The sequence below is a fragment of the Vigna unguiculata genome, chromosome 9, assembly GCF_004118075.2.
Source record: "Vigna unguiculata cultivar IT97K-499-35 chromosome 9, ASM411807v1, whole genome shotgun sequence".
NCBI lineage: Eukaryota > Viridiplantae > Streptophyta > Magnoliopsida > Fabales > Fabaceae > Vigna > Vigna unguiculata.
In genome coordinates this window covers 40,723,947-40,750,963 of record NC_040287.1, presented here as the reverse complement: position 1 = coordinate 40,750,963, position 27,017 = coordinate 40,723,947, and the positions used below count along the sequence as shown (strand labels likewise).

The 27,017-nt window shown below is 34.6% G+C and overlaps 7 protein-coding genes across 7 annotated transcripts; 1 reads left to right on the top strand and 6 right to left on the bottom strand.

The window, feature by feature from the left end:
- Window positions 1-4,985: 4,985 nt before the first annotated feature.
- LOC114163727 lies at window positions 4,986-6,095 on the bottom strand. Its single transcript, XM_028048022.1, has one exon. It carries the CDS (start codon window positions 6,093-6,095, stop codon window positions 4,986-4,988), a length of 1,110 nt encoding a protein of 369 aa, XP_027903823.1.
- Window positions 6,096-6,599: 504 nt separating this feature from the next.
- LOC114162790 (uncharacterized acetyltransferase At3g50280-like) lies at window positions 6,600-8,591 on the bottom strand. Its single transcript, XM_028046765.1, has one exon. It carries the CDS (start codon window positions 8,451-8,453, stop codon window positions 7,080-7,082), a length of 1,374 nt encoding a protein of 457 aa, XP_027902566.1. The 5' UTR covers window positions 8,454-8,591; the 3' UTR covers window positions 6,600-7,079.
- Window positions 8,592-10,046: 1,455 nt separating this feature from the next.
- On the bottom strand, window positions 10,047-11,772 carry LOC114196329 (uncharacterized acetyltransferase At3g50280-like). The gene has a single exon (XM_028086941.1). The coding sequence runs from the start codon at window positions 11,594-11,596 to the stop codon at window positions 10,190-10,192; it is 1,407 nt and encodes a 468-aa protein (XP_027942742.1). The 5' UTR covers window positions 11,597-11,772; the 3' UTR covers window positions 10,047-10,189.
- A 1,529-nt stretch (window positions 11,773-13,301) lies between these two features.
- LOC114162378 (uncharacterized acetyltransferase At3g50280-like) lies at window positions 13,302-14,898 on the bottom strand. Its single transcript, XM_028046249.1, has one exon. It carries the CDS (start codon window positions 14,810-14,812, stop codon window positions 13,436-13,438), a length of 1,377 nt encoding a protein of 458 aa, XP_027902050.1. The 5' UTR covers window positions 14,813-14,898; the 3' UTR covers window positions 13,302-13,435.
- Window positions 14,899-20,104: 5,206 nt separating this feature from the next.
- LOC114162211 (uncharacterized acetyltransferase At3g50280-like) lies at window positions 20,105-21,638 on the bottom strand. Its single transcript, XM_028046026.1, has one exon. The coding sequence runs from the start codon at window positions 21,552-21,554 to the stop codon at window positions 20,196-20,198; it is 1,359 nt and encodes a 452-aa protein (XP_027901827.1). The 5' UTR covers window positions 21,555-21,638; the 3' UTR covers window positions 20,105-20,195.
- A 1,550-nt stretch (window positions 21,639-23,188) lies between these two features.
- On the top strand, window positions 23,189-24,789 carry LOC114162342 (uncharacterized acetyltransferase At3g50280-like). The gene has a single exon (XM_028046198.1). It carries the CDS (start codon window positions 23,239-23,241, stop codon window positions 24,613-24,615), a length of 1,377 nt encoding a protein of 458 aa, XP_027901999.1. The 5' UTR covers window positions 23,189-23,238; the 3' UTR covers window positions 24,616-24,789.
- Window positions 24,790-25,317: 528 nt separating this feature from the next.
- On the bottom strand, window positions 25,318-27,017 carry LOC114162228 (uncharacterized acetyltransferase At3g50280-like). The gene has a single exon (XM_028046047.1). It carries the CDS (start codon window positions 26,868-26,870, stop codon window positions 25,485-25,487), a length of 1,386 nt encoding a protein of 461 aa, XP_027901848.1. The 5' UTR covers window positions 26,871-27,017; the 3' UTR covers window positions 25,318-25,484.

Below are 27,017 nucleotides of genomic sequence, written 5' to 3'. Positions count from 1 at the left end.
AAAAAATATTCATGACAATTACATTAAATTTTTATATTGTAGTAAATAAAAATTATTTATAAAATTATAGTGAAAAAATTAAAGTATGATTGTAACGAGTTAGAAAATAAAAAATAATTAGATAAAAATTATCGAAATAATATTCTACATGATGGAAATAAACAAAAATAAAAATATTAAAAAATTAACAAATGTGTGTCTTATAAACAATTTGGAGACTATTGGAAGGAGTTGCACAAAGAAAAACAAATGTATAATTAAGGGTATGATAAGACGAAAAATATTTTAGAGATCTAAGAAAACTTTTCAAATATCAACATATATACTCAATGGTTGAGAAATAACAAAAATTATTTTAGCGAAATAAAAGAGTTCTTGAAATGAAATAAAAATTAATAATAATAAGTAAAGATTTTTTTTTATATTACAAAATAAATGAAATGTTTATGCTATTAAACACTTAAATTAAGAGTATTAAACATTCTCATGTGAAAGGAAAATATACAATAAATAAAAATATTAAAAAATAATAGAAATATTCAAATGTTAGACATAATTTTTTTTTAATTGACATACATCATTTATTTTAACATAATTACATAAAGATTATGATAAGATAAAAAATATATTGGAAATGCAAATGAGTTTCATGACAAACCAAATATTTAGAAGAAATAAAAAATAAAAAGAATATATATATATATATATATATATATATATATATATATATATATATATATATATATATATATATATATATATATATATATATATAGGGTTACTTAATTAATTGTGAATATTTTAATAATTGAAACGAGGATGAAGATGTGGCGGGGACGAGTATTATGGCAGGGATATATTCATCCCCATCCCCATCCCCATACTCAATTGAAAAAATCGGGGATTCCCCATACTCATACCCATACCCATAACCAGTCAATGCGGGGATTCCCGTCAAAACGGGGACGGGTTCGGGCAATACTCACGGGGACGGGTTTATTTGCCATCTCTATATAGAACATTGACTTTGATATGTGACATGCTATTGAGTTGACACATGAATATTTTAAAAAAGATTAAAAAAAATAAAAAATTAAAAAAAATTAAAAAAAAAAATCACAAAGTGATACGTGACAGTCACTATTCATCACCGTTAATGATTTAAACGGTATTAGAAAAAAAATCTAATTGAACAAAATTGACGAAAATTAGGACCTATTTGAACAGAAAACCAAAATTAGGATTTATTTGACAAAATTTGACAAAAATTGGGACTAAAAAAGTATTTTAACCTTAAATTAAAGGAGCACAAATATCATGATATCCATTTAATGACTCATAAAATGTCAAACAAAATTGAAATTGTTAGTGGAATTGAAATTATGTTCAATCCTTAAATTAATTAATTAATTAATTGTGTGTTTAAAGTTTTATTACATTGCATATGGAACTATTTAGATCTTAATAGAAGAATGAATGTTGTTCGTGTTTAGATGAGAGGGTGGAATTAGTGTAGGTAAATGAGCTTTGTTTCTGAGTTGTTTTTAGAGTATGGATTTTGAGTTTGATTATTAAGATGTTTTACTATTGGAAAATAAATTTTTGACAAAGTTGTCAAATAGAGTAGCTTTTTTATTTTTTAATGGATGTTAAGATAATAAATAATAAAATATCATCTCCCTTTACTATTAGATTATTTATTTATTTTTTGAGTAATGTAGGAGTTTCTTCTGAGTTTCCTAAAGCATAAAGAAGGTTGAGGAAAAAAAAATTAAGGTGAAGGACATAAAGACCCACTGAAATTCAAATGAATATCACTTATAACGAAGAACAGAGTTAGATTCGAAGCAGAGTCCAACAATTAATGTTGGTGTTTTAAGAGAAATAAAACAGAGGAGTACGTTTCTGAACAAAAGCAATATTTCTGATTGAAGTGAATTATCATATCTTATTGAATTGAAGGAGACTTTTAAATACAGAATGAAATAATGAAACTGTTAAGCTAAATAATAGGAGCTGCACAGAACTGCACGGATCACAATCCCATGTTTAACAACTTCCTAAAATATCTCCACTACTAAGTTTGTTTGAAAACTGTCAAACAACTTTTAATTAAAAAATTAAAACAAATAAATTATTTTAATGTAAATGAAACAAGCAACAACTGAAGTATAATCTTTAACACTCCTCCTTACTTTGGTTGCTGCAGACTCCCAGTTTTTCTCTAAGAAACTCAAACTTGCTTCTTGGTAAAGGTTTGGTAAATATATCAGCAAGTTGCAATTCAGATTTGCAATAAATCAAGCTGACAGTTCCTTCCTTTTGCACTTCTCTGATAAAAAATAATGTGATGTTGAAGTGTTTGGTTTTTCCGTGAAAAACATGATTGTTTGAAATAGAGATCGCAGCTTGATTATCAACAAATAATTCAGTGCATCTCTCTTGCTTCATGTTCAAATCTACTAACACTTTTCTCAACCATAAAGCTTGGTTTACAGCAGTACTAGCTGCAGTGAATTCAACTTCTACTGTAGACTGTGCCACAATATTCTGTTTTTTGCAGCACCATGAGAATGCACATGTTCCAAACAAGAAGCAGTACCCTGAAGTGCTTTTTAAATCATCAAGAGAACCTCCCCAGTCACTGTCAGAATATCCTTGCAATGAATAATCCTGACTTGGGCAGAATTTGATACCAAAATTTAAAGTCCCTTTCACGTACCTTAGGACTCTTTTAGCTGCAATAAGATGTGTTTCAGTAGCACAATTGGTAAATCTAGATAATAGACTTACAGAGTATAAAATATCAGGTCTAGTAGCTGTTAAGTACATTAAACAGCCAATTATACTTCTGTAGAAAGTTTCATCAACAGGTTCAGCTTCATCTCTTTTACTTAGCTTCCCCTTTTGGCACACTGGAGTATCTACACTCTTGCATTCATCCATTCTGAATTTTTTCAGAATTTCCTTAGCATATTTCTTTTGACAGATGAACACTTCTCCATTTTTCTGCTTTATTTCCATTCCTAGAAAATAAGCCATTTCTCCCAAATCTGTCATTTCAAAAATTTTCTTCATATCTTCTTTGAATTTTCTCACAAGCTCTTCATTGCTTCCTGTAACCAGCAAATCATCCACATATAATGAGACAACAATGAAATTGATTTCATCACCTTTAATGTAGAGGGTTGCTTCATTAAGACTTTTTTTGAAATCCAACTGCATCAAGTGCTCATCGATTTTGCTGTACCATGCTCTTGGAGCTTGTTTTAGGCCATACAAGGCCTTCTTGAGCAAGTACACATCATCTTCTTGTCCTTTCATAGCAAAGCCTTCAGGTTGCTCAACATAAATCTCCTCCTCCAAAAAACCATTTAAAAATGCTGACTTCACGTCAAGTTGGTAAACTTTCCAACCCTTTTGTGCAGCTATAGCTAGCAACAATCTAATTGTATCTAATCTGGCAACAGGAGCAAAAATGTCAAAAAAATCAACACCAAAAATTTGAGCGTACCCTTTTACAACAAGTCTGGCTTTATGCTTGTTGATTGAGCCATCAGGATTCAACTTGGTTCTAAATACCCACTTCACACCAATCACTTTTCTATTTGTGGGTCTTTTCACCAACTTCCATGTTTCATTTTTTTCAATCATTCGAAGTTCTTCTTTCATTGCTGTAATCCATTTTGGATCCTTTTCTGCTTCCCAGAAATCTGTTGGTTCAAGAATAGCCACATTACACCTTTGATAAATATCGGAAAGTGATCTCATACCTCTAACTGGAAAGTCATCTATAAGCTCATTTTCATCCAGTTGAGATTTTGAAACTTGATCAGGAAATTTTACAGCTTGTTTTTCATCCCAATCCCACTCATCATTCTCCATGAAATGCACATCTCTGCTTATCAACATTTTCCTTGTGTTTGGCTGAAAAATTCTGTAAGCTTTAGAAATTAAGCTATACCCGACAAAAATCCTAGTTTCTGCCTTTTTGTCCAACTTATCACGTTTTGCCTGAGGAACATAAACAAAACACAAAGAACCAAATACTTTAAGATTTTTCAAAGAAGGTTTAAAACCATATCAGACTTCATATGGAGTTTTTCTTATGACAGCTTTTGTAGGAAGCCGATTAAGAAGGAAAACTGCAGTATGTGCGGCTTCTGTCCAATATTCTCTTGGCAAATTTTTCTCAAACATTAAACATCTAGCCATCTCCATAATGGTACGGTTCTTTCTCTCACTCACTCCATTTTGTTGTGGAGTGTATGGAGCGGTGAGCTGATGTTCAATCCCTGCTTCTTCACAAAAATGATTAAATTGTTTGGAGGTGTACTCCTTACCGTTGTCAGATCTCAAAGCTTGTATTTTATGATTACTTTGTGTTTCAATCCATTTCTTGAATTTCAAAAAAACACCAGCAACTTCTGATTTGAATTTAAGAAACTATATCCAACACATTCTGGAGTAGTCATCAATAAAAATCAAAAAATACCTGCTACCATTAAGTGACAGAGTGCTATGAGGTCCAGCCATATCCGTATGTATTAATTGCAGCTTCTCAGTTGCCCTCCAAGTTGATTGCTTGAAAGGAAGTCTTGATTGCTTTCCTTGTTGACAAGCTCTACATTCTGGAATTTTTAATTCAAGACAAGGGAGATCTTGAACCACTTCCATTCTTTGCAAATTCACAACTGCTGTATGGTTGAAGTGTCCAAGCCTTTTGTGCCAAACTTCAGTTTGGACATTTGCTGCAGGGAGTGCTATTTGTTCCTCCTTCATTGGATCAAGTGCAAAGCTTTTTCCTTTCATTTTTACTTTGAACACATCGTTGTCATTTGCATCTTAGATTAAACATTGATCACTTTCAAAGATAACTTTGAAACCTTTTTGAATCAACTGGCCAACACTCAACAAATTTTGACTGATATTAGGTACAAATAACACATCTTTGATAAGTTTTGTACCTGACATACTTTCAATGGCTACTGTGCTTTTCCTTTCACTGCAATGTGTTTTCCATTGCCAATCTTCACTTTGGATGCTACACATGTATCCAGTTCCTTAAAGAGCTCACGATCAAATGACATATGATTAGTGCAACCACTATCAATAAGCCACTTATCACTTGAATTTGAAATAGCAAAGCAAGTGGCCACAAAAAGTTGCTCCTCTTCTTCATCAGCAACTTGAGCATCATTTTTCTGATGAAAATTGCTCTTGCAAATTCTCACATGATGTCCAAGTTTGTTGCATTTTTCACATCTAACATCAGGTCTTCTCCAACATTTGAAAGGAGGATGACCCATTTTGCCACAATGCTTACACGGAGGAAACTCTTTCTTTTTTTCATTACCTTTACTGGTGTTGGCAGCTTCTGAACCTTTGAAATTTTTCTTGTAATTCTTCACTTTTTTCTTTTCTGCTTGGCTAACCTGCAGTTTGGCTTGCAGTGCTCCTTCCACCAAAACTTCATCTCTCATTTTGCTCCTTTGTTCTTGGGCCTGCATAGCACTTAGGAGTTCTACCAAGGTAATATTTGATAGATCCTTAGTATTTTCCAATGTAGTAATGGAAGCCTCAAACTTTTCAGGAACTGTTACTAATATTTTCTGAACTATTCTTGAATCAGAAAATTTAGTACCTAGCAATCTTATCTTGTTTGCAATGCCAAGAAGCTTGTTTGCATACTCCTTGATTGTTTCTGACTCCTTCATTTTTTGCATCTCAAATTCTCTAACCAGATTCATTACTTGCATTCCCTTAATCCTTTCATCTCCTTCATATTCATCCTTGAGAAACTTCCAGATTTCAAATGCAGATTTAATTGTCATGATTCTGGTGAAAACATCTTGTGAGACAGCAGCTAACAACGTAGCTCTTGCCTTTGACTTCCTTACTTTCTTCTCCTTTTGAGTTTTAATCTGAGCAATAATTGGATTTATTGGTAATGGAAGAATTTCGTAGTCTTCCTCAATAGCCTCCCAAAGATCATTTGCCTCCAGGTGTGCCTCCATTCGTGCTGCCCAGATGTGATAATTATCACCATCAAACACAGATGGTGCTAGTGCTGTGAAAGGAGTTTCAGAATCCATTTAATGGATTGAAGCAAGGTGGGTTTAAATATTCACTCACAGGTCCTTCTAAGAAGAAGGCTCTTGATACCAATATGTTGGTGTTTTAAGAGAAATAAAACAGAGGAGTACGTTTTTGAACAAAAGCAATATTTCTGATTGAAGTGAATTATCACATCTTATTGAATTGAAGGAGACTTTTAAATACAGAATGAAATGAAACTGTTAAGCTAAATAATAGGAGCTGCACAGAACACGGGTCACAATCCCATGTTTAACAACTTCCTAAAATATCTCCACTACTAAGTTTGTTTGAAAACTGTCAAACAACTTTTAATTAAAAAATTAAAACAAATAAATTATTTTAATGTAAATGAAACACGCAGCAACTAACTAAAGTATAATCTTTAACAATTAAGACAGAACTACAACTCCAAACAGAATTTGACAATTCGAAGCAGGAACCATTTCTAAACAAAACCCATTTTAAAGTTCAAAGCAGAAATTAGAGTGCATAAACAAAACTCTTAAATTTGTCCTCCAATTCAGACTTTTAAGTGTACTCCCCAAGATCACAAAGTGCAAAAGAGTAGAAAGTGTGTGATGGTGTAGACCTATCACGTATATTGGTCTTAATGTTATGAGGGTTTTCGACCTGCATATGAGAAAACCAGATATACATGTAGATCTGTCATATCTTCCTCTGAATTCTTACAAAATAATAGCATAATTTGATACAAAAGCACATACTCAATACTATTGCTAATTATTCTCTCATTTCACTCTACCTGAGAGGCGCGGGAGCAACAATGTTGTGCAATAAAGGGAACTTAACATTATTAATCATATATGACTTAACTTGCTACATAACATTAATTCTTTCTTTCATCTGTTCCTATATTTCGGTGTATAACATCGTCAGTCGAAAAACATGGAGCATCTATCTGGTACATTTTACCTTATTTTTAATGGTTACCTGTTGAAGACGATGAACAAAGTCGGTGGCTAGTGTAGGAAATTGGCCACAGAAACAGCTTCCATAAACTCCTCATCCGATTCTAGTAAGGTCATTGCATCGGGCGAAAGAGACACTTCCAAATCTATGCTTCCCCCTCCTTCAGATCCAGGATATGAAGTCACATTCCCTTCAAATTTGTTGGCATATCCGCTGAGAACAGCAACAGCTTTTCCCATCCCAAATTCATTCCCATACATGTCGAACCTGGGAGAACTTGACATCGTCACACTGCAGGAATCAAAGTGCACACCAAGTTGGTACACCACAGGGCGTTGTAACCACTCTTTCACCGCGTCTCGCACTGCTCCGTCCTTTTGGTTTGCAACAGCCATGCGCACCTTCCATGCAGCCCATCCTAAATCGTTCTCCAGCAATTCCCCTACTGTTGTCCCCGCACTCACCACATTAATACAGTTTCCAAAGTATTCATATGGCAGAGGCGGCTCCATTCTTGCTCGGTTATTTACGGCCAATCTGCAGCTTGTTGTCTCATCACGTGGCAGTCGACGAGCGCGTGTTATGCATCTCCATACATGAGCTGATAACGATTGGAACGAAGAGATTTTGGTGGTCTTGGACTCTGAGTTAGCCCTGGCTTTCAGTTTCGCAATTGACTCTGCTGAAAAATGGAAGATTCTCTCTTGCAGCTCGGGTGCTTCAAATCTGCTAATAAACTCGTCTTGATGTTTGAAGGGAAGATTGATTAATGGATCACAGCCATCAGGAAACCACCGGTTATGAATGGGGTGGCGTGAAATGGGAACACGGTATTCATGGCCTTGAGCTTGAGCATGAAAGATCTCAGACCATGTATTAAAGAAATTCCAATAAGAAGTTCCATCGCCTATGGCGTGGTTCATTGAACAGCCTATGAAAACACCATCCAATAGTTCAGTGACTTTAACGGACAGCAGAGGCATGGTGTGACCATCATGGTTGACAGCTTTGTGATGATCAAAGAACGAGTGAACAACGACCGGGACGTAAACAGGGGAGAGTATGTCAAATATTGTCAAATCCGAAGTTGCATAGATAAATCTAGCTCCATCACTGTTGTTGCAATCGACGAAAATAGTATAAGAGGAAGGGTCTTTGTTTGTGACAAGGTGGCCGGCCAATGGATAAAAATGGAAGAGGGTGAGAGAAAGAGAGTGCTTGAGCTTCTCCAACAGATTCTCTATGAAATCTTGTCGATGAACAAGTGTTGCAGGTTTCTTGAAGAGTAGACCCTTCTGGATGTAGTGCATGGACAGCATAGCAATATCCCAAGGTGTTAAATTGCATATTCGGTTTGAATCTTGGGCTGGGCCAAACGGCTTGATGAAACATTCTGAAACGTTTCTTACGACGGTGGAATTCATCGTCCACACCCTCACCAAAATTTCGGAGTTGTTTCGCAGATATCTCAGACTTGTCTGAACTGAATGCCGATATTTTTGTCATGTGAAAACGAATGCCGGTAGAGGCAGTTATTAGTCAGTGTTGATAGTCAATGATTAGGAAACGGAACCAATCAAATTCCCTTCAGCTCTATGGCCTTATGGCCATCACGTTCATACACCTTGTTTTAGAATTGTTTCTAGAAAGATCATCTCACCTAACATAAAATTTAATATGTTCAATTATAGATAAGATTTGATGTAACAAAAAGAAGGGGAATATGTTACAATTTTTTTTTAACAAACTTGACAATTTTTGTCCTTTTTCCAATAAAAATGATTTTTTTTAAATAAAATAAAAATTAACAGTAATATTGCAGTGTAAAATACAAACTTTGTCAATATTTTCTTTGTCAAAGTATAATTTTTGTAAAAATATATATATATATATATATATATATATATATATATATATATATATATATAAATTCTTTTATTTTAAACATATCGCTTTGTTAATAATTTATAAAATATTAAAAAGAATATGAGTTTTATAAAACTATATAAAACATTTAAAAAATTAAAAGAACTCGTAAAATAATTATGGGTGCATCTAACCTAAATCATAATATAATTATTATAATAAGTTTTAGTCTTTTCAATGAGTTACTTTTCTTTAGTTTTTCAGATTTAAAATTACCTTTTAGTTTCCAAATTTTAGAAAATGATTTTTTGGTTTGGCGTTATTTATAATGTTAGTTGTTATGTTTCGCTAAAATAATGGAATAGAAATTATCAACCTTAACATGCTCATTTTAATTTTGATCTGATAAATATTTATCATAAAATTATAAGTTTTAATTTTGGGCCGAGGTGATGAGGCATTTGGGCTGAGCAGGATTTAGGTCGAGTATGATTTAAGCCAAACAGAATTTGGACCAAGTATAATGTGGACCGAACAGGATTTGGGTCGAGCAGGATTTGGGCCGAGGTGCTTAATTGGTTCATAAAAAGAAGGGATTTAATATTCAACAGAGAAATATGAATCAGTTAGTAATATTTTGCCACAGTAACAAGTCTTCCCACAAATCAGGTAGGTAGAAGACCTATGGAAAGGAGAAGAGAGGAAGAGATAGATAAACCTCTTTCTGGAACCAGAATTACGAAACTCCAAAAAGGAAAAAATGCATAACTAATAGCGTAAGAGTCAAAGGAGTAATTTGTTCTTGGTTACTAGTGTAAGAGTCAGAGGAGTAATTTGTTCTTGATTTTTGTCTCCTTGATATCGGAGACCGGAACAGAAATATATTTCTTAATTCTTTTGTTAATATAATTTTTTAACCCCTAAAACTTTGAATCAAATTTTATTTTATTTTTCTAAACTTGAAAGTCATTTTTAATTCCTCAAAAATAGAATTAACATTTTAAGTTTCTCAAATTTAATAATTCACTTTTATTTTACAGTTGATATTTTGAAAAATTTACAGAAGATATACTTTGGGTAAAACAATTTTAGTTGAAGTATACAACGAATGAGTTTTAAAGAGAGACATGACTTTGTGAGAACACATGATCTCTGAAACATGAAATCCTAAATAAAAGGATATTATTGCTGAAGCACAACATTGTTTCTGCTTAGTAAAGAAGAGCAGAAGAGTAACGGTTCTGATATGGAATACATGTTATTTCAATGCTTATAGGAAGCAAGTAAAGGCAAATCAAGAAAGTGGGTAGTGCAGAAGATTGGGCACGGAAACAGCTTCCATGAACTCCTGATCTGATTCCAGTGCACTCATTACATCAGGTGAAAGAGAGACTTCAAAATCTATGCTTCCTCCTCCTTCACGTCCTGGATGTGCGATCACGTCCCCGTCAAACTTGTTGGCATATCCACTCAGAACTGCCACCGCTTTTCCCATTCCGAATTCATTTCCATACACGTTGAACCTGGGAGAACTTGATATCATCACACAACTGTTGTCAACGATCACACCATGTTGGTAAATCACTGGATGCTGCAACCACTCTTTCACCATGTCTCTCACCACTCTGTCGTTATGGCCGCCAACAGCCACGTGCACCTTCCACGCAGCCCATCCTAGATCATTCCCCAGCAATTCCCCTACCGTGCTCTCTGCGCTCACCACACCAACAGCGCTTCCAAAGTACTCGGCCGGCAGAGGCGGTTCCATTCTTGACCGGTTGTTTATGGCCAGTTTGCAACTCGTTCTCTCATCGTCTGGCGTCTGGCGTGCGCGTGTTACGCATCTCCAAACATGCGCTGATAAGGATTGGAGCGAAGAGATTTTTGTGGTTTTGGACTCTGCGTTCGCCCTTGCTTTCAGTTTTGCAATAGACTCTGCTGAAAAGTGGAAGATTCTCCCTCTCAGCAAAGGTGCCTCAAATCTTTTAATAAACTCGTCGTGATGTTTGAAGGGAAGGTTGATTAACGGGCCGCAACCATCCGGAAACCACCGGTTATGAATAGGATGACACGAAATGACCATGGGAATGGGAACATCGTGTTCATTTCCCTCAGCTTGAGCTTGAAAGATCTCAGACCATGCATTGAAGAAATTCCAATAAGAAGTGCCATCAGCGAGATTGTGGTTCATGGAACAACCTATGAAAACACCGTCCACTAGTTCAGTAACTTTAATCGACAACAGTGGCATGGTATGACCGTCGTGGTTGACTGCTTTGTGGAGGTCAAAGAATGAGTTCACAATCGGAGGGAGATCAACGGGGGAGAGGATGTCGGATATTGTCATATCCAAAGTTGCATGGATGAATTTAGCTCCTCTGCCGTTGCTGCAATCAACAAAAATAGTATAAGATGATGGGTCTTCGGTTTTGTGGGTGACAAGGCGACCGGACAATGGATAGAAATGGAAGAGGGTTAGAGAAAGAGAATGTTTGAGTTTCTCCAACAGATTCTCTATGAAATGATGCTGATCAACAAGTGTTTTTGGCTTCTGGAAGAGTAGACCCTTCTGGATGTAGTGCAAAGACAGCATAGCAATATCCCAAGGTGTTAAATTGCAGATTCGGTCTGATTCTTGAGCTTGGCCCGACGGCTTGACAAAACATTCTGAAACGATTCGAACTACGGGGGAATTCATCATCCTAATACACACAAAAGTTTCAGATTTCTGTTGCAGATAACTTATAGATGTCTGAACTGAACTGAGCTGGGGATGTTTGTCTGAGTATGATCAATACATAATCAATAGTTTCAATATGAAACGACCAATTTCACTTGAATTTCTCAACTTGGAGTTCGGTGTGACGAAGGTGGCCATCTACCCCTTAAAAAACTTGATTTTATTTTATTATACGTCACCTCATACTTTTTTAATTATCTTTGCTCTTTCACCGGAGCACACAATGATTATGAATTAATAAGTAGGAAAAAAGTTGATAGACATCGATCATTTCACAACTCTTATGAACATAAAATAGTCTTAATAAAATTAATTTTTAGAAGAAAAGGAAAGTGACTAGTTTATAAATGTTTCATATTGTATGCTGTTATACACAAAAATGATTGGTTAGAGTTTGCATTTTGCAGGAGTACTCGTTATGCAGATGGTCGGAGACAACTTAGATTTGTGTTGAAGAGAGGTCGGTGGGTAGCATTTCCTTTGTGAAGAGTGAATGGAGACACTAACATATATCTCTGTGTAACTAAAGAATGCAGTCAAACACCAGCTGCCAAAGGTTTGCGTTGCCGTGCACGTTCAGCCATCTCTCGTTCTCGTCAAACAAATCAAATCTAATTACTTTTTGGCATTTGGTATAAACTTTTACCCATTAGAACAGTGGAAAAGTCTTTGAAAATAACGGGGTACAAAAACAAAGCAAAACAAAGAAAAGCAAAGCAAATTTGTTTGGGTTTCGCTACTAAGCTTTGGCCCACTACAATATTGTGAAGGTCTCCGAGAATGATGCCAAATAAAAAAGAAAACATTTAGTCTCTCCAAATACTGTATTTTAAGTATTTCGTGCTTTTAGTGTTGGAGATGCATTAGAGTTAAAGTTAAATTTGGAGGCTCATTCCGACTTTACAAGTGGATATTATAAAGAAATCGTATTAGACTTAAATTTATTGTTTAATAGGTCGAGTGAAAATGAATTAGAGTTAAATTTGGCTTCCTAGAATTTAGGTAAAGTTTAGGACTCATTGTCTTTAGGGACGGACAGAAAACGTTCAAGATGTAAAGGTAATTTTGAAGTGAATATTGATCAAAGTTTCAGTCTCAGTGAAATGTTTTGAATTATATGTAAAGTATTATAAAAAGTAAAAAGTTATTTTTGAAGTTTTCACCATTACATAAATTAATAGGTCTAATAGGTGTATGGAAAACTTGAGCACTTATATAATTTTGTTTATGAAGCATTGTATGAAAATTTACAGTTTTTACTAAAAAATTGTACGTTGAGAGATAATATTTTTATTGTTTTATTATACTTTAATTTATATTTTTTCTCTTATTTATAGATCTTTGGTTTGAAAAGATTACCAAGATTATATTCTTAGTGCTTCAATAATCCAACTATGTTCAAAGTATGAAGATAGGAGAATTTGTCTTTCATAAATAAATACTGGATGCTAAATGACATCTCTCGAGAGAGAAAAAAACATGCACATAATACAAATAATACAAATGATCTTATTTGGAGGATGACCTCTTCAACAGATTCAAGCACAAAACACGCAGTGAGCTGATCAAATAAAAAAAAGGAAAAGCAAAGAAAACACGTACTGCTTTAAGAATTTAAGTATGAGTTTAAAGTATTAAAAATAGAAAGTAGAGCATTATACAAAAATAAAAATAAAGACTCATAAATCTATTATTTTAAGATTTTGGATTGAGAGTAATGTCAAATATGTGATTGGACTCATATCTCATTTCTTCTCTCAAGCAAAACCCTCTCTCGGTAAACCTAACACAGACAGTGAACTAGTAGAAGACAGTGGACTGAGAAGTTGCAGCGATGAAGTCTTGATCCGATTCGAGCGCGCTCATATTATCCGGCGAAAGGCAAACTTCCAAATCAATGCTCCCCCCTCCTTCACGGCCTGGATATGATGTCACTTTCCCATCATACTTGTTGGCATACCCACTTCTAGCGGCCACTGCTTTTCCCATTCCAAATTCATTTCCATACACACTAAACCTGGGCGAGCTACCCATCATCACACAGTACGGGTCAAAGAAACTACCAAGGTCATATATCAAAGGACATTCAAACCACTTTTTCACCAATTCCATTACCACTCTCTCATTATACTTTGCAACAGTCAAGTGCAACTTCCACGCGGCCCATCCTAGACCCTTCTCAACCAATTCCCCTGTCGTTGTTTCTGCACTCACCACATAAATTGAGTTTCCAAAGTATTCCTCACCCACCGATCCCATTCTTGGTCGATTGTTTATGGCCAACTTGCAACTTGTTCTCTGCTCGGACGGTAGGGAGCGGGCTCGAGTTATGCATCTCCAAACAAGTGCTGATAGTGACTGGAATGAAGAGATTTTTGTGGTATTGCACTCTGAGTTGGCTTTTGCTTTCAGTTTCGCAATAGACTCTGCCGAAAAGTGGAAGATTCTCTCTCTGAGAGAGGGCGCTTCAAATCTTCTAATAAACTCGTCCTGATGTTTGAAAGGAAGATTGATTGGTGGACTGCAATCATTCGGAAACCATCTATTGGGAATGAGTTGCTGTGAAATGGGAACTTCATATTCACGGCCTTGATCATGAGCTTGAAAGATCTTAGACCATGTGTTGAAGAAATTCCAGAAAGAAGTGCCGTCACCGACAGCATGGTTCATGGAACAACCTATGAAAACACCATCCAGTAGTTCGGTGACTTGGATGGACAACAATGGCAGGGTGTGACCATCATGGTTGACTGCTTTGTGGTGGTCAAAGAGTGAGTGGACAATGGGTGGGACGTCCATGGGAGAGAGTATGTGAGATATGGTCATGTCCAGGGTTGCATAGATGAATTTAGCTCCATCACTGTTTTTGCAATCAATGAAAACAGCATAAGAGGGAGGGTCTTGCGTTTTTTGGGTGACGAAACGGCCCGCTAATGGATAGAAATGGGAGAGGGTGAGAGAAAGAGAGTGTGTGAGTTTTTGCAACAGTTTTTCTGTGAAATGATTTGGATGAACAAGTGTTGAAGGCTTCTTGAAAAGTAGACCCTTCTGGATATAGTGGCTACTCAACATTGAAATATCCCAATGTGTTAAATGCCATATTTGCTTTGACATTTCAGTGGGGCGGTGTGGCTGGACGAAGCATTCGGAAATGCGACGAAAGGACGGGGTAGCCATGATGCAGATCACCACTCACTCAAACTTATATGGCATAAGCTTAGAGATTTTAGCACATATATATTTCAATGAATGGTTGAGTAGGTAGATGATTCATTCATACTATGATTTTATCTACTCTAATTACATTTTTTTTTTTTATCTTTCTTCGTATTACATCACATGATTTATATGTCTACCATTTTTCTTCTCTTTTTAATATATACTACATATTAAGAGGTATCTAGTGTTCATAAATCATTACTCGTCCTCAACCAAAATAATGCAGTCAAAGATCAGCAAGTTGCCTCAACCACAATAATGCAGTCAAAGATCAGCCTCAATTTTGTTGCCTTTGTATGCAGCAATTATTCTCTGGCAAATCCTACTCACTTTCTTTTCTGCAAAAAGAGCTCATTACCCTGAACAAATTTTCTGCATTTGTCTGATCACGTATATAAATTTTGTATATGAAACAGAATATCATAACAAATAGAATAAAATAAGAGATCTATAAATATCAAATTTAATTAAGAAAGTACTCTATAATATGATGTTAAATATAAGACCAAAGGAAAAAAAAAAAAGAAGAAGAAAAAAGTCAAAGAGACGAAAAGAAAAGTATTATTCAAAAGTAAGATATACAAGAAAGAGGAAAAAAAGCAAAGTCTTGATCAAGATGTAACATAATAAACCTAACCAGAGTCAAAAGCAAAACCCAAGAGTTCACTAACGAAGGGTTACCTAACTGGTAACAGATAGAGATGATAAAATCTGTAATTACATTACTGTTACACCAATCGTTCAGCTACTGTTCTTGACAATTGCTATAGCAAACTCTGAGTTCGAAGTGTGCTCTCTCATTTCGTAGGCTGTAGCATGTGCATGTATTTGTTTGGACGTGTCTTTTGCTAAATAAATCATTAGAAGATTTTTTTTAATTTTATTTTATTATTAAAATCTTAAATAACTAATACTATATAAACTGTTGCTTTGTGTTTAGATAGTTTATCTACAAAAAAAATTAAAATTGAAAAAGTAATACTAGTTATCCCATTTTCATTATACTAAAAAAGCTTTTTTGTTTCAATGGAAGAGCCTATAATATATATTTTGTATTCTTCTTCCTTCTTATTTTTTAATTAATTTTTGGTCGGAGTCATCATGCTTGTTGGCATGTTTTGTTAGAAGTTTCACATCTACTAGAGATCAGGCCAATTCATAATATATAAGTGAGATGCAAACCTCATCTTACAAGTCGGTTTTGTGAGGTTGAGGTAGGTTTAAGCCTATTTTTAACATGGTATCAGAGCCAAGTTAGAGCCTATGCTAACGAATTCTCTTTGACATTTAGTTCTACCCGATATCGGGCTCCTAATAAACCACCCACTAATTTCTTGTCTCACGTACGAAATGAATATACACCACCTTACAAGTCCGTTTTGTGAGGTTGAGTTAGGCTTAAGCCTATTTCTAACATGTTTTTCATTTTTCTTATTTTTATATATAAAATCGTTGTTGGAATTTTTTTTAAGAACCATTAATATTTCTCAGATGTGAAAGATTTTGCTGTGTTCCATGGACGAAGACGAAGAGAGGGCTTTACCTAAGATAACACAGAATTGGTAATGTTATGATGATGCTGAAAATGACATCACACTGAGAAAATATCAAATTGAAACAAAAGGGTAAATAAAAACATATCAACCAGTTATAATTAAATTTTTCAATATAATCGATCTTTAAATAATTTTGTGGTAGATTTTAGTAACTTTCTTTGTTTTCTAATTTGTTAATAACTTTTTTAAGATGTTTGTTAATAGATTGGTTAAAATATTGACAAAAATGGATAGTTTGATCCAGTGTGACAGATTCAGAAATAAAAATTGCTATCCAAATCTGGTTTGATAAGATAAATTAGGAAGTAAAAATGTTGGTTCAGTGATGCCTCTTTTAAACCCTATTAATACACTTTGTCTTTAACTTTCAGTTTGGCCATGGCATTAAAAAGAGCACTAATAATGAAAGCAACTGGGTACAAAACTACACATTCCTCGTGAAAGAGAGTTCTGTCCCAATCCCAAAAGCCTCCATATTTATCACAGTCCATAGCTTCCCACCAATTAAAGCATGACCCATTTTGAATATCTGTCTTTTTGTTTATAAATGAACAAGATAACGACTTTTAAAAAAAAATCCCTAACCGAATGACTTTATAAAAAGTTATCACAGAGAGAAACGCAAGAAACTAAATTATTGAAAGATAAAGGTTTTGTATAATACACACTGAATAAAATTCAAGGATATAAAAAGCACACGAAACACTTAACTATGGTTACATTTGTACTATGACAAGACTGATCACATGGTAATAAAAGGACAATGGTAGTTTGCCATTGTAAATTTTCTTTTACTATTATTTAACGCTTCAAAATATTATTATTTTATTATAATATTTTATATATATATATATATATATATATATTTATTTATTTTTATAACATTAATAGAATATTTTATTAATAAATTTGGTGTCAAATGGAGGTCAAAATTGAAAACAATGTCAAAATAACTTTTTTCAATAAAAGTAGAAAAAATAAAAAAACATAAAAACATGTCTCAAGGTACGAATTAAAAAAAATAATGTCAATAGGTACGGCTTTATTAAAAAGTAATGAAAAACGTGATAATAAACAAAAGAATAATAATAAAAATTAAAAATGCGCTCACTAGCACAATTTATTTTAAAAAATAAAATAAAAAATTGAAAACTCAATGAAATTGTGTTATAAAGCACAATTTTAGCAAAAGGTTATTCCATTTTAATTGAAGAGCAAATAATATATATCTTGTACTGTTCTTCTTTATTGTTTCGCAATATCATCTCTAGTGCGACGTCTTCTTTTCACGAGGAGATGAGAAAATAAATAAAGGAATAAATTTGTTTTTTGTTTTTATATCTTACAAAAGTGTATAGATAGTAAAAAAAAATATACTATTGAAAAAAGAAATACTCAACTCTAATGACATGAATCATGATGTCACTTGTTATGTTTTTTTAAATTATTAAAATGTTGTAATAAATTTAATATAATAAATTCAAAATTAAATCTTGAATTTTAATTAAATCTATTAAGTTTTATTTTCGGAATATAACTATATAATTTTAATTGATTCTGATTTAATTTTGTTTTTTTAGTTTAATTCTATAATTTTAATAAAATGTTTTAATTTTGATTTAATTTAATTATGTGATTTTTAATAAAATATTTATTTAGGGAAGATTTGACTTGATTTAGCTTCCACTTGTTTATCTATTAATTTTGTTAACCACCGGTATCAAAAGTTAGGTTCATGCGGTGACAGGCTCAGAAGAGTGCTTGTATCGAAAATGTTCCTGACGATGGGTTGTGTAAATGTGTTCTATTAAGATGAAGGATAGCACAAGTGATAAGTGTCTAGAATACATCACATTTTCATATAAACTTGACATTTATGATGCTTTAATTGATCATATTTTGTAAGTAAACAACCAATTTTAGCTTATAATTACATAATAAGGTACTAAAAAGAAGATAAATAAGAAATTTGTGAATTTTTATGATTTTGTAGCAATTTCTCGAAGAATTAAAAATGATGCAACTGAGCCCCAAAATTCACGGTTGAGCTCCACATCAAGGAAAGATCCAGAATATGACTTTTGGAGCTCAGCCACAACAAAATGGTGTTAAGCACTTAAGGCGGTTTATGATTGAGTGACGAGAGATGTACTCAACACTTTAGGCGTTGCATGGCTGAGCCACAAGAGCATGTGTTCAGCACTTAAGGCAGTGCATGACTAAGACACGAGAAAATGTGCTCAGCACTTAAGGCGGTGCATGGTTGAGCCACAAGAGGATGTGCTCAACACTTAAGGCAGTGCATGGCTGAGCGCCAAAAGTTGGGTTGAGCACTGCCCAAAAATTTCTATAAATAAAGACCTTAGGTCCTCATTTCAAGAATTCAATGGAGGTCCAAAAATGTAGTAGTAGGATAGAATAAAGTTTGTGAGGCACAAGAGAGATGCTCTCAGTGTAAATCTTATGTGTAAATGCGGTTGAAATTGCATTGTAATATTTTATGAGTAGTTGAACTCCTTCGTGTTTAGGTTTGATGTAATCAATCCTGGTTCTATTCAGTTCGACTTCTTGAGTATTTATCTTTACTTTCATTCAATTGTTTGTGGTTTGATTTATGCTTAATGATGACTTGATGATTCATTTATTTATCTGGTTTGGATTGAGGAATCACACCGAGTTTGAAGTCCTTAGGTTCTAGTATATTAGGGATGAACTTAGATCTACATAGAAATAGTACTCCCGAGACATTGAATGATTTGCATAGTATGTAAACAAGATGGTAGTGGTATAGTAGAAGAAGATGAGATGAAATCAATTCATAGTCCCTACTACACTTAATCTATCTAATTACTATTATCTATTTTTACTTGCACTCTTTCTCACAAACCAAAAACCCAAAAATAAAACTACTAATATACTTGCTAAATTCCTGTGGGTACAACACTTGTTGATATTACGTTCCAAAAGACTTGTTGGGAAATAATTTTTGTTGTGGATACGACACTTGTTGATATTACATTCTAATAGACTTGCTCGAAAATGGTTGCTGTGAAAGAGTCATCAACAAGTAAGGAGTACTCGTGACTTGAGATGTTTGTGCTCGAGGACAAGTACCAATGTGAAGAGACTCATTTTTGAAAGAGGAGATTGTTGGAAATTTAAGTATAAGTTTAAGTTTTATATTAAATAAAAATGAGAAATTAAGCACTATATAATGATAAAGACTCGTAAACTTATTATTTTAAGATTTTGAATTTGAAATAATATCAATCTTTTATTATCATTAAGATTTTGAATTTGAAATAGTATCGATCTATGTAAGATGAGTTCATATCTCAATATTTTATATATAAAGAAGGAAATCTCATGGAAGTAAGAAAAAAAGAGGAAGCAGCTGGCCCAAGAAAAAACGTCTACAGAAGGAGTCAGATTAGGGTTCACGAGACCTGTATGTTTTTGTAGGTTGTGCTATTTAATGTAATTTAGAATGGTCCTGTTGTACAAAATTTCTTGTTACTCTGTCGGATTCTCTGTAGAATTTGGATTTTATGTGCTTTGGTGCTCTTCCTCTGCTCTGTCTATGTTGGTTCTGTTGATCTTTCCTATGGATATTACTTTTCTACGATCTTATAGCAAGTATCGTTGTATTTACACTTTTATATTTGGTGAACAGAAGAGATAAATTTAACAGATGTTTGAATAATAACTTGTCTATATTATTAAAACTCAGAATCGATATTACATTAATTAAAAGAAGATGTGGTTGCATCACCACATTTAGCGAACTAGAACAGCAGGGGATTGAACTCAGAAACTGCATTCATGAATTCCTTGTCTGATTCCAAGGCAGTCATTGTATGTGGGAAAAGGCAAACTTCCAAATCAATGCTTCCTCCTCCTTCACGCCCTGGGTATGATGACACTTTCCCATCAAATTTATTTGCATAGCCGCTTCTAGCAGCCACCGCTTTCCCCATTCCAAATTCACTCCCATACATATTGAACCTGGGGGAGCTACCCATCATCACACAATACGGTTCAAAGAAACGACCCATTTGATATATCACAGGAGAATCTAACCACTCTTGCAGATACTGCAACACCACTCTATCGTTAAGGTTTTTAACAGCCACATGCAACTTCCACGCTGCCCATCCTAGATCATTCTCAAGCAATTCCCCTGCTGTCGTTTCTGCATTCACTGCATGAAGGCAGTTTCCAAAGTATTCTTCAGGCAGAGCCGGCTCCATTCTTGATCGACTGGTTGCGGCTAATCTGCAAGTTGTTTTTTGGTCAGACGGTATGGAGCGCGCACGAGTTATCGATCTCCAAACAAGTGCTGATAATGACTGGAAGGAAGAGATTGTTGTGGTATTGGATTCTGAGTTGGCCTTTGCTTTCAGTTTCGCAATAGACTCTGCTGAAAAATGAAAAAATCTCTCTCTCAGGAGGGGTTTTTCAGATCTCTCTATAAACTCGTCATGATGTTTGAAATTAAGAGATATCGGTGGTATACAATTATTTGGAAACCAACGATTGTTAATGGGTTGGCGTGAGAGAGACTGTGCTTGGAAGATCTGAGACCATGAATTGAAGAAATTCCAATAAGAAGTTCCATCGCCAATAACATGGTTCATGGAACAGCCTATGAAAACACCATCGACCAATTCAGTGATTTGGATGGACAAGAGCGGCATGGAGTGACCGTCATGGTTGATTGCTTTGTGGTGGTCAAAGAATGATTGAAAAATGGATGGGGTGTCTACTGGGGAGAGTAGTTCAGATATGGTGACATCAAGAGTTGCATAAATGAATCTAGCTCCATCACTGTTCTTGCAATCGACAGAAACAGTATAAGAGGGAGGGTTTTGGGTTTTGTGGGTAACGAGGCGACCAGACAATGGATAGAAATGAGAGAGGGTAAGAGAAAGAGAGTGTTTGAGCTTCTCCAACAGATTTTGTATGAACTCGTTTTCATCAACAAGTGTTTCAGGCTTCTTGAAGAGTAGACCCTTCTGAATATAGTGCACAGACAACATGGCAATATCCCAAGGTGTTAAATTGCAGATTTGATCGGAGAAGTGGTCGGAGGGGTGAGGCTTCACAAAACATTCTGAAATGCGTCGTACCGCCGGAGTACCCATTATGCAGATACTCGCACACAGCCAAGATTCGTGTTGCAGATATCTTGGAGATCAAGTGTATGCTCTTTAAAAGAGAAATGGATCTCTCTACATAGAGAACCGTTTTACCTTTTAAAAAATATTCTTTTATAATTATTATAAAAACAATTTAAGAATAGTAAAAGTTTAGTTAAAATAGCATTGTCTTTTTGCATAGATGTTAAATAAATAATACAAATTATGCTGCCAGCCGCAGCTTGATTGTCCGTCACATGCACCATTAATTTTTCTCGTAAATTAACAGTGCCAGAAGAAAAAGAAAAGGAGAAAAAAAACGAGAGATAAACTTATCTATAATTAACGTGTCTGCAAAATTTGATTAATTGTTTGAATGAGTCTTTATTTTAACCTGTAATAAAAAAATTGAAAAGTGAAGTGGTCCTGTATAAAAAGATAATTCACTTTTTACGTTAGTAGAAATTGGCTTCTCATGATACAATTTCAGTTTTTGAAAAAATAAAACATAAAAGTTGATTGGATGAAAGACGACTTTACTTTTTCATCTTAACAACTTTGATCCTATTTAAAGAAAAAAATTAAACGAATTTATTTTTAAAAATTTAAGTTAAAATCGAGCCCCAAATAGAAAAAGACGCCTGATACCAAATGAACACATAAACAATAAAAAATTTACCACATAAAACAAAATAAAAAACAAAACAAATATCATGCAAAACTAGAATATAATACAGCACACTTACTTTAGCATGATATAATCAGTATCCAAAATAGAATTGGTTACTGTTTAAAAAAAGAAAATTTTCTTAAAATAATTGACTATATCGTAACAAACCAATTCTTTTCACATTGATTCATTCCTTTCTACGGAGATATCTTCTACCGCATTCTCTATAATTTCTCTTCACATTTTTTCCCTCCTTTTCAACTTTATAATTTTCTCTTCATAATTTTTTCCTCAAAAGCAGCCTTTTCAATTTCCCACTATTTTTAAAAGTATAAATAATCTAGATGGGATTAAATTATTTTTTAACTTATTTATTAGTTCATCTTATTTTATTTAGCAATCTAAGTCAATCCAACCGTTATAATAATAATAATTACAATTATTCATTATTTTTTATAAAGATTTCAGGATTTTTGAAAAATATTAAAATATAAAACATTTGTTATATATAAAAATGTATTTTTTATTTATTTATGTTTTTTATGTATAAAATAAAATATGGCAGAATATTGAACATTTATAATATCTTAATCTTAATATGTTTTTGACGAAAGATATTTTCAAAATTTATAACTTTTCTAAAAACTAATATAAATAAGAAAAGTGCTAAACAAATATTCTTAACATTTTTATACTTATTTTCGGCGGAACTTCATGGTAATTGATACAAGTCAAGCGCAGGTCGCAATTGACTGCTTTATTTATTATTTATTTAATATCTATATAAGAGAGTATTTAATATTTATTTAATATAAATAAGAAAAGTACTAAACAAATATTCTTAACATTTTTATACTTATTTTCCCGGAACTCCATGGTAATTGATACAAGTCAAACGCAGGTGGCAAATGACTGCTTTATTTATTATTTATTTAATATTTATTTAACATCTATATAATAGATTCTTCGGTATGTCCTGTTTCAGAACTCAACAAAGGAAAGAAACACAAACACTGCATAATGAGTACCCCCGCCGTTCGACGCATTTCAGAATGCTTTGTGAAGCCTCAACTCTGCAACCAAATCTGCAATTTAACTCCTTGGGATATTATTATGCTTTCTACAAACTATATCCAGAAGGGTCTTCTCTTCAAGAAACCTGCAAACCTTGTTCATGATCATGATTTCATACAAAATCTGTTGGACAACCTCAAACACTCTCTTTCTCTTACCCTCTCCCATTTTTATCCATTGTCTGGTCGTTTTGTCACTCACAAAACCCAAAACCCTCCCTCTTGTACTGTTTCTGTTGATTGCAAGAACAGTGATGGAGCTAGATTCATTCATGCAACTCTGGATATGACTATAGCTGATATCCTCTCCCCCGTTGACGTCCCACCCATTGTTCAATCATTCTTTGACCACCACAAAGCAGTCAACCATGACGGTCACTCCATGCCGCTCTTGTCCATCCAAGTCACTGAATTGGTCGATGGTGTTTTCATAGGTTGTTCAATGAATCACTCTGTCGGTGATGGCACTGCGTATTGGAATTTCTTCAATACATGGTCTCAGATCTTTCAAGCACAATCCGAAGCTGAAAACCATGAATACGATGTTCCCATCTCACGCCAACCCATTCACAATCGCTGGTTTCCACATAATTGTAGTCCACCAATCTCTCTTCCTTTCAAACATCATGAGGAGTTTATTTGGAGATCTGAAACGCCCCTGCTGAGAGAGAGATTTTTCCACTTTTCAGCAGAGTCTATCGCGAAACTGAAAGCAAAGGCCAACTCAGAATCCAATACCACAACAATCTCTTCATTCCAGTCACTATCAGCACTTGTTTGGAGATCGATAACTCGTGCGCGCTCCCCACCGTCTGAGCAGAAAACAACTTGCAGATTAGCCGCCAACAATCGACCAAGAATGAAGCCGCCTGTGGTAGAAGAATACTTTGGAAACTGCGTTCATGCAGTGAGTGCAGAAACGACAACAGGGGAATTGCTTGAGAATGGTATAGGATGGGCAGCAGGGAAGTTGCATGTGGCTGTTGCAGAGCTTACCGATAGAGTGGTGGTAGAATTTCTGGAAGGGTGGTTAGGTTCTCCTTTCATAATTCAAATGGGTCGTTACTTTGACCCGTACAGCTTGATGATGGGTAGTTCGCCCAGGTTCAACATGTATGGGTGTGAATTCGGAATGGGGAAAGCGGTGGCTGCTAGAAGTGGCTACGCAAACAAATTTGATGGGAAGGTGTCGGCATACCCAGGGCGTGAAGGAGGAGGAAGCATTGATTTGGAAGTTTGCCTTCTGCCACACATAATGAGTGCTTTGGAATCAGACCAGGAGTTCATCAGTGCTGTTACTGTGTTTGATCCCCTGCTGTCCTAGTTTCCTAATACGCCCATCATGTTGACCACCTTCATGGTTTGTTTGAATTAGTAACCAAAAATAAAGACAAGAGAAATAAAGTGACGGAAAATAAATGCGGGATCGATATGCATCGAGTAGGAAAAATATATGAATAAACAAAATGAAAAAATTAAATAAAATTTATATATATCACTCCAGTTGCTTTGATGGGCTGGGTTTTTTTCACTCTTAAATTTTCTTAATTTTTACTTTTTATTATGTTAGAAAATTTTATTGAACTAATAAAAAAAACAATGATATTTTAACTAGAAAATTTTGACAATTTTTTTATAATCTGAAGTAACATATTTTAAGAAAATTTTGACAATTTTTTTATAATCTGAAATAACATATTTTAAGTGATTTTAAAATATAAAAAAATAAAATAAAAATATAAAAATATAAAATTATTTTAAAGTTATGAAAATTTAGTGATCCAAAAATCATTTTCCAAAAAAAATTCATGGTTATCGTAGTAGAATTAGGGTTCAAGAAGGATCCGGTTATTATTTTTGGTAGATTGTTGATCGAGTCAAAAAAGATTGGTATCATCTGGGAAAAATATGATTGACTATTACAAAACTACTGTAAGACTACAAAATAAAATAAAAAATCATCTGGGAAAAAAAAATGATCATGGTGAATATATATCTTACTGATGCCATAAAATATACACAATGATTATGAAAAGAGAAGTCAATCCGATTCTTATTGATTTAAGCTTCACAAGGACGATCCCTTTCAATAATATTAATATTGCTTTGAAAATGAATACTTCACACCCTCAGAATATATATTTTAGCTTTGGAAATGAGATAATATTTGTGAAACAGTGGGAAATTAGGAAACTAGCATAAGGAATTGGAAACCGAAACTGCATTCATAAACTCCATGTCTGACTCAAGAGAGGTCATTATATGCGGTAAAAGGCAGATTTCTAAGTCGATGCTTCCCCCTCCTTCACGACCTGGAAATGATGTCACTTTCCCATCAAATTTGTTGGCATATCCACTTCTCACTGCCACTGCTTTCCCCATTCCAAACTCACTCCCATACATGTTGAACCTTGGTGAGCTACTTATCAGCACAACGTACGGCTCCAAAGGCTGACTAGTTTTCTTGATCACCGGACACTGTAACCACTCCTGGACTAATTGCAACACCTTTCTGTCGTTGTGCCTTGTAACAGCATGGTTCAACTTCTCTGCAGCCCATCCTAGATCATTCTCAAGTAACTCCCCCACTGTCGTTTCCGCACTCAACTTATCAACCGAGTTTCCAAAGTATTCATCAGCCAGAGGCGGCTCCATTCTTCCCCGATTGTTTGCAGTTAAGTTGAAACGTGTTTTTTGCTCATATGCTAGGGAGCATGCTCGAATTATGGATCTCCAAACAAGTGCTGATAATGACTGGAACGAAGAGATTTTCGTGGTTTCACTGTTGGACTCTGAGTTTGCCCTTGCTTTCAGTTTTCCTATAGACTCTGCCGAAAAGTGGAAGATTCTCTCTCTCACCAAGGGCGCTTCATACCTGCTGATAAACTCGTCGTGATGTTTGAAAGGAAGATTGATCGGTGGACTGCAATCATTTGGAAACCAGCGGTTGTGAATAGGTTGGCGCAAAATTGGAACATCATATTCTTGGCCTTGAGATTGTGCTTCAAAGATCTCAGACCATGTATTGAAGAAGTTCCAATACGATGTGCCATCACCCACAGAGTGATTCATGGAACCACCTATGAAAACACCATCGACCAATTCAGTGACTTGGATGGACAAGAGCGGCATGGTGTGACCGTCATGGTTGACTGCTTTGTGGTGGTCAAAGAATGAGTGAAAAATGGGTGGGGTGTCTACTGGGGAGAGTAGTTCAGATATGGTGACATCAAGAGTTGCATAAATGAATCTAGCTCCATCACTGTTCTTGCAATCGACAGAAACAGTATAAGAGGGAGGGTTTTGGGTTTTGTGGGTAACAAGGCGACCAGACAATGGATAGAAATGAGAGAGGGTGAGAGAAAGAGAGTGTTTGAGCTTCTCCAACAGATTTTGTATGAAATCGTGTTCATCAACAAGGGTTGCAGGCTTCTTGAAGAGTAGACCCTTCTGAATATAGTGCACAGACAACATAGAAATATCCCAAGGTGTTAAATTGCATATTTGGTTTGAAACTTGGGTTAAATCATTTGGTTTGACGAAGCATTCTGAAATGCGTCGAACGACAGGAGTAACCATGATTCAAGTTTACACACAAGTTTCGATCTGTATGTGTTGCAGAGTAATCATAAATAAGTGTTATGAATATGTATTTACAGGTAATAGAGAGGAATGAGTTAAATAAAAACAAGTTTTTAAGTTTTCCTAGGAAACTTCTACCCATTA

Coding starts and splice junctions, on each gene's coding strand:
- LOC114163727 (XM_028048022.1), bottom strand. CDS start 6,095: ATGGATTCTGAAACTCCTTTCACAGCACTAGCACCATCTGTGTTTGAT.
- LOC114162790 (XM_028046765.1), bottom strand. CDS start 8,453: ATGAATTCCACCGTCGTAAGAAACGTTTCAGAATGTTTCATCAAGCCG.
- LOC114196329 (XM_028086941.1), bottom strand. CDS start 11,596: ATGATGAATTCCCCCGTAGTTCGAATCGTTTCAGAATGTTTTGTCAAG.
- LOC114162378 (XM_028046249.1), bottom strand. CDS start 14,812: ATGGCTACCCCGTCCTTTCGTCGCATTTCCGAATGCTTCGTCCAGCCA.
- LOC114162211 (XM_028046026.1), bottom strand. CDS start 21,554: ATGGGTACTCCGGCGGTACGACGCATTTCAGAATGTTTTGTGAAGCCT.
- LOC114162342 (XM_028046198.1), top strand. CDS start 23,239: ATGAGTACCCCCGCCGTTCGACGCATTTCAGAATGCTTTGTGAAGCCT.
- LOC114162228 (XM_028046047.1), bottom strand. CDS start 26,870: ATGGTTACTCCTGTCGTTCGACGCATTTCAGAATGCTTCGTCAAACCA.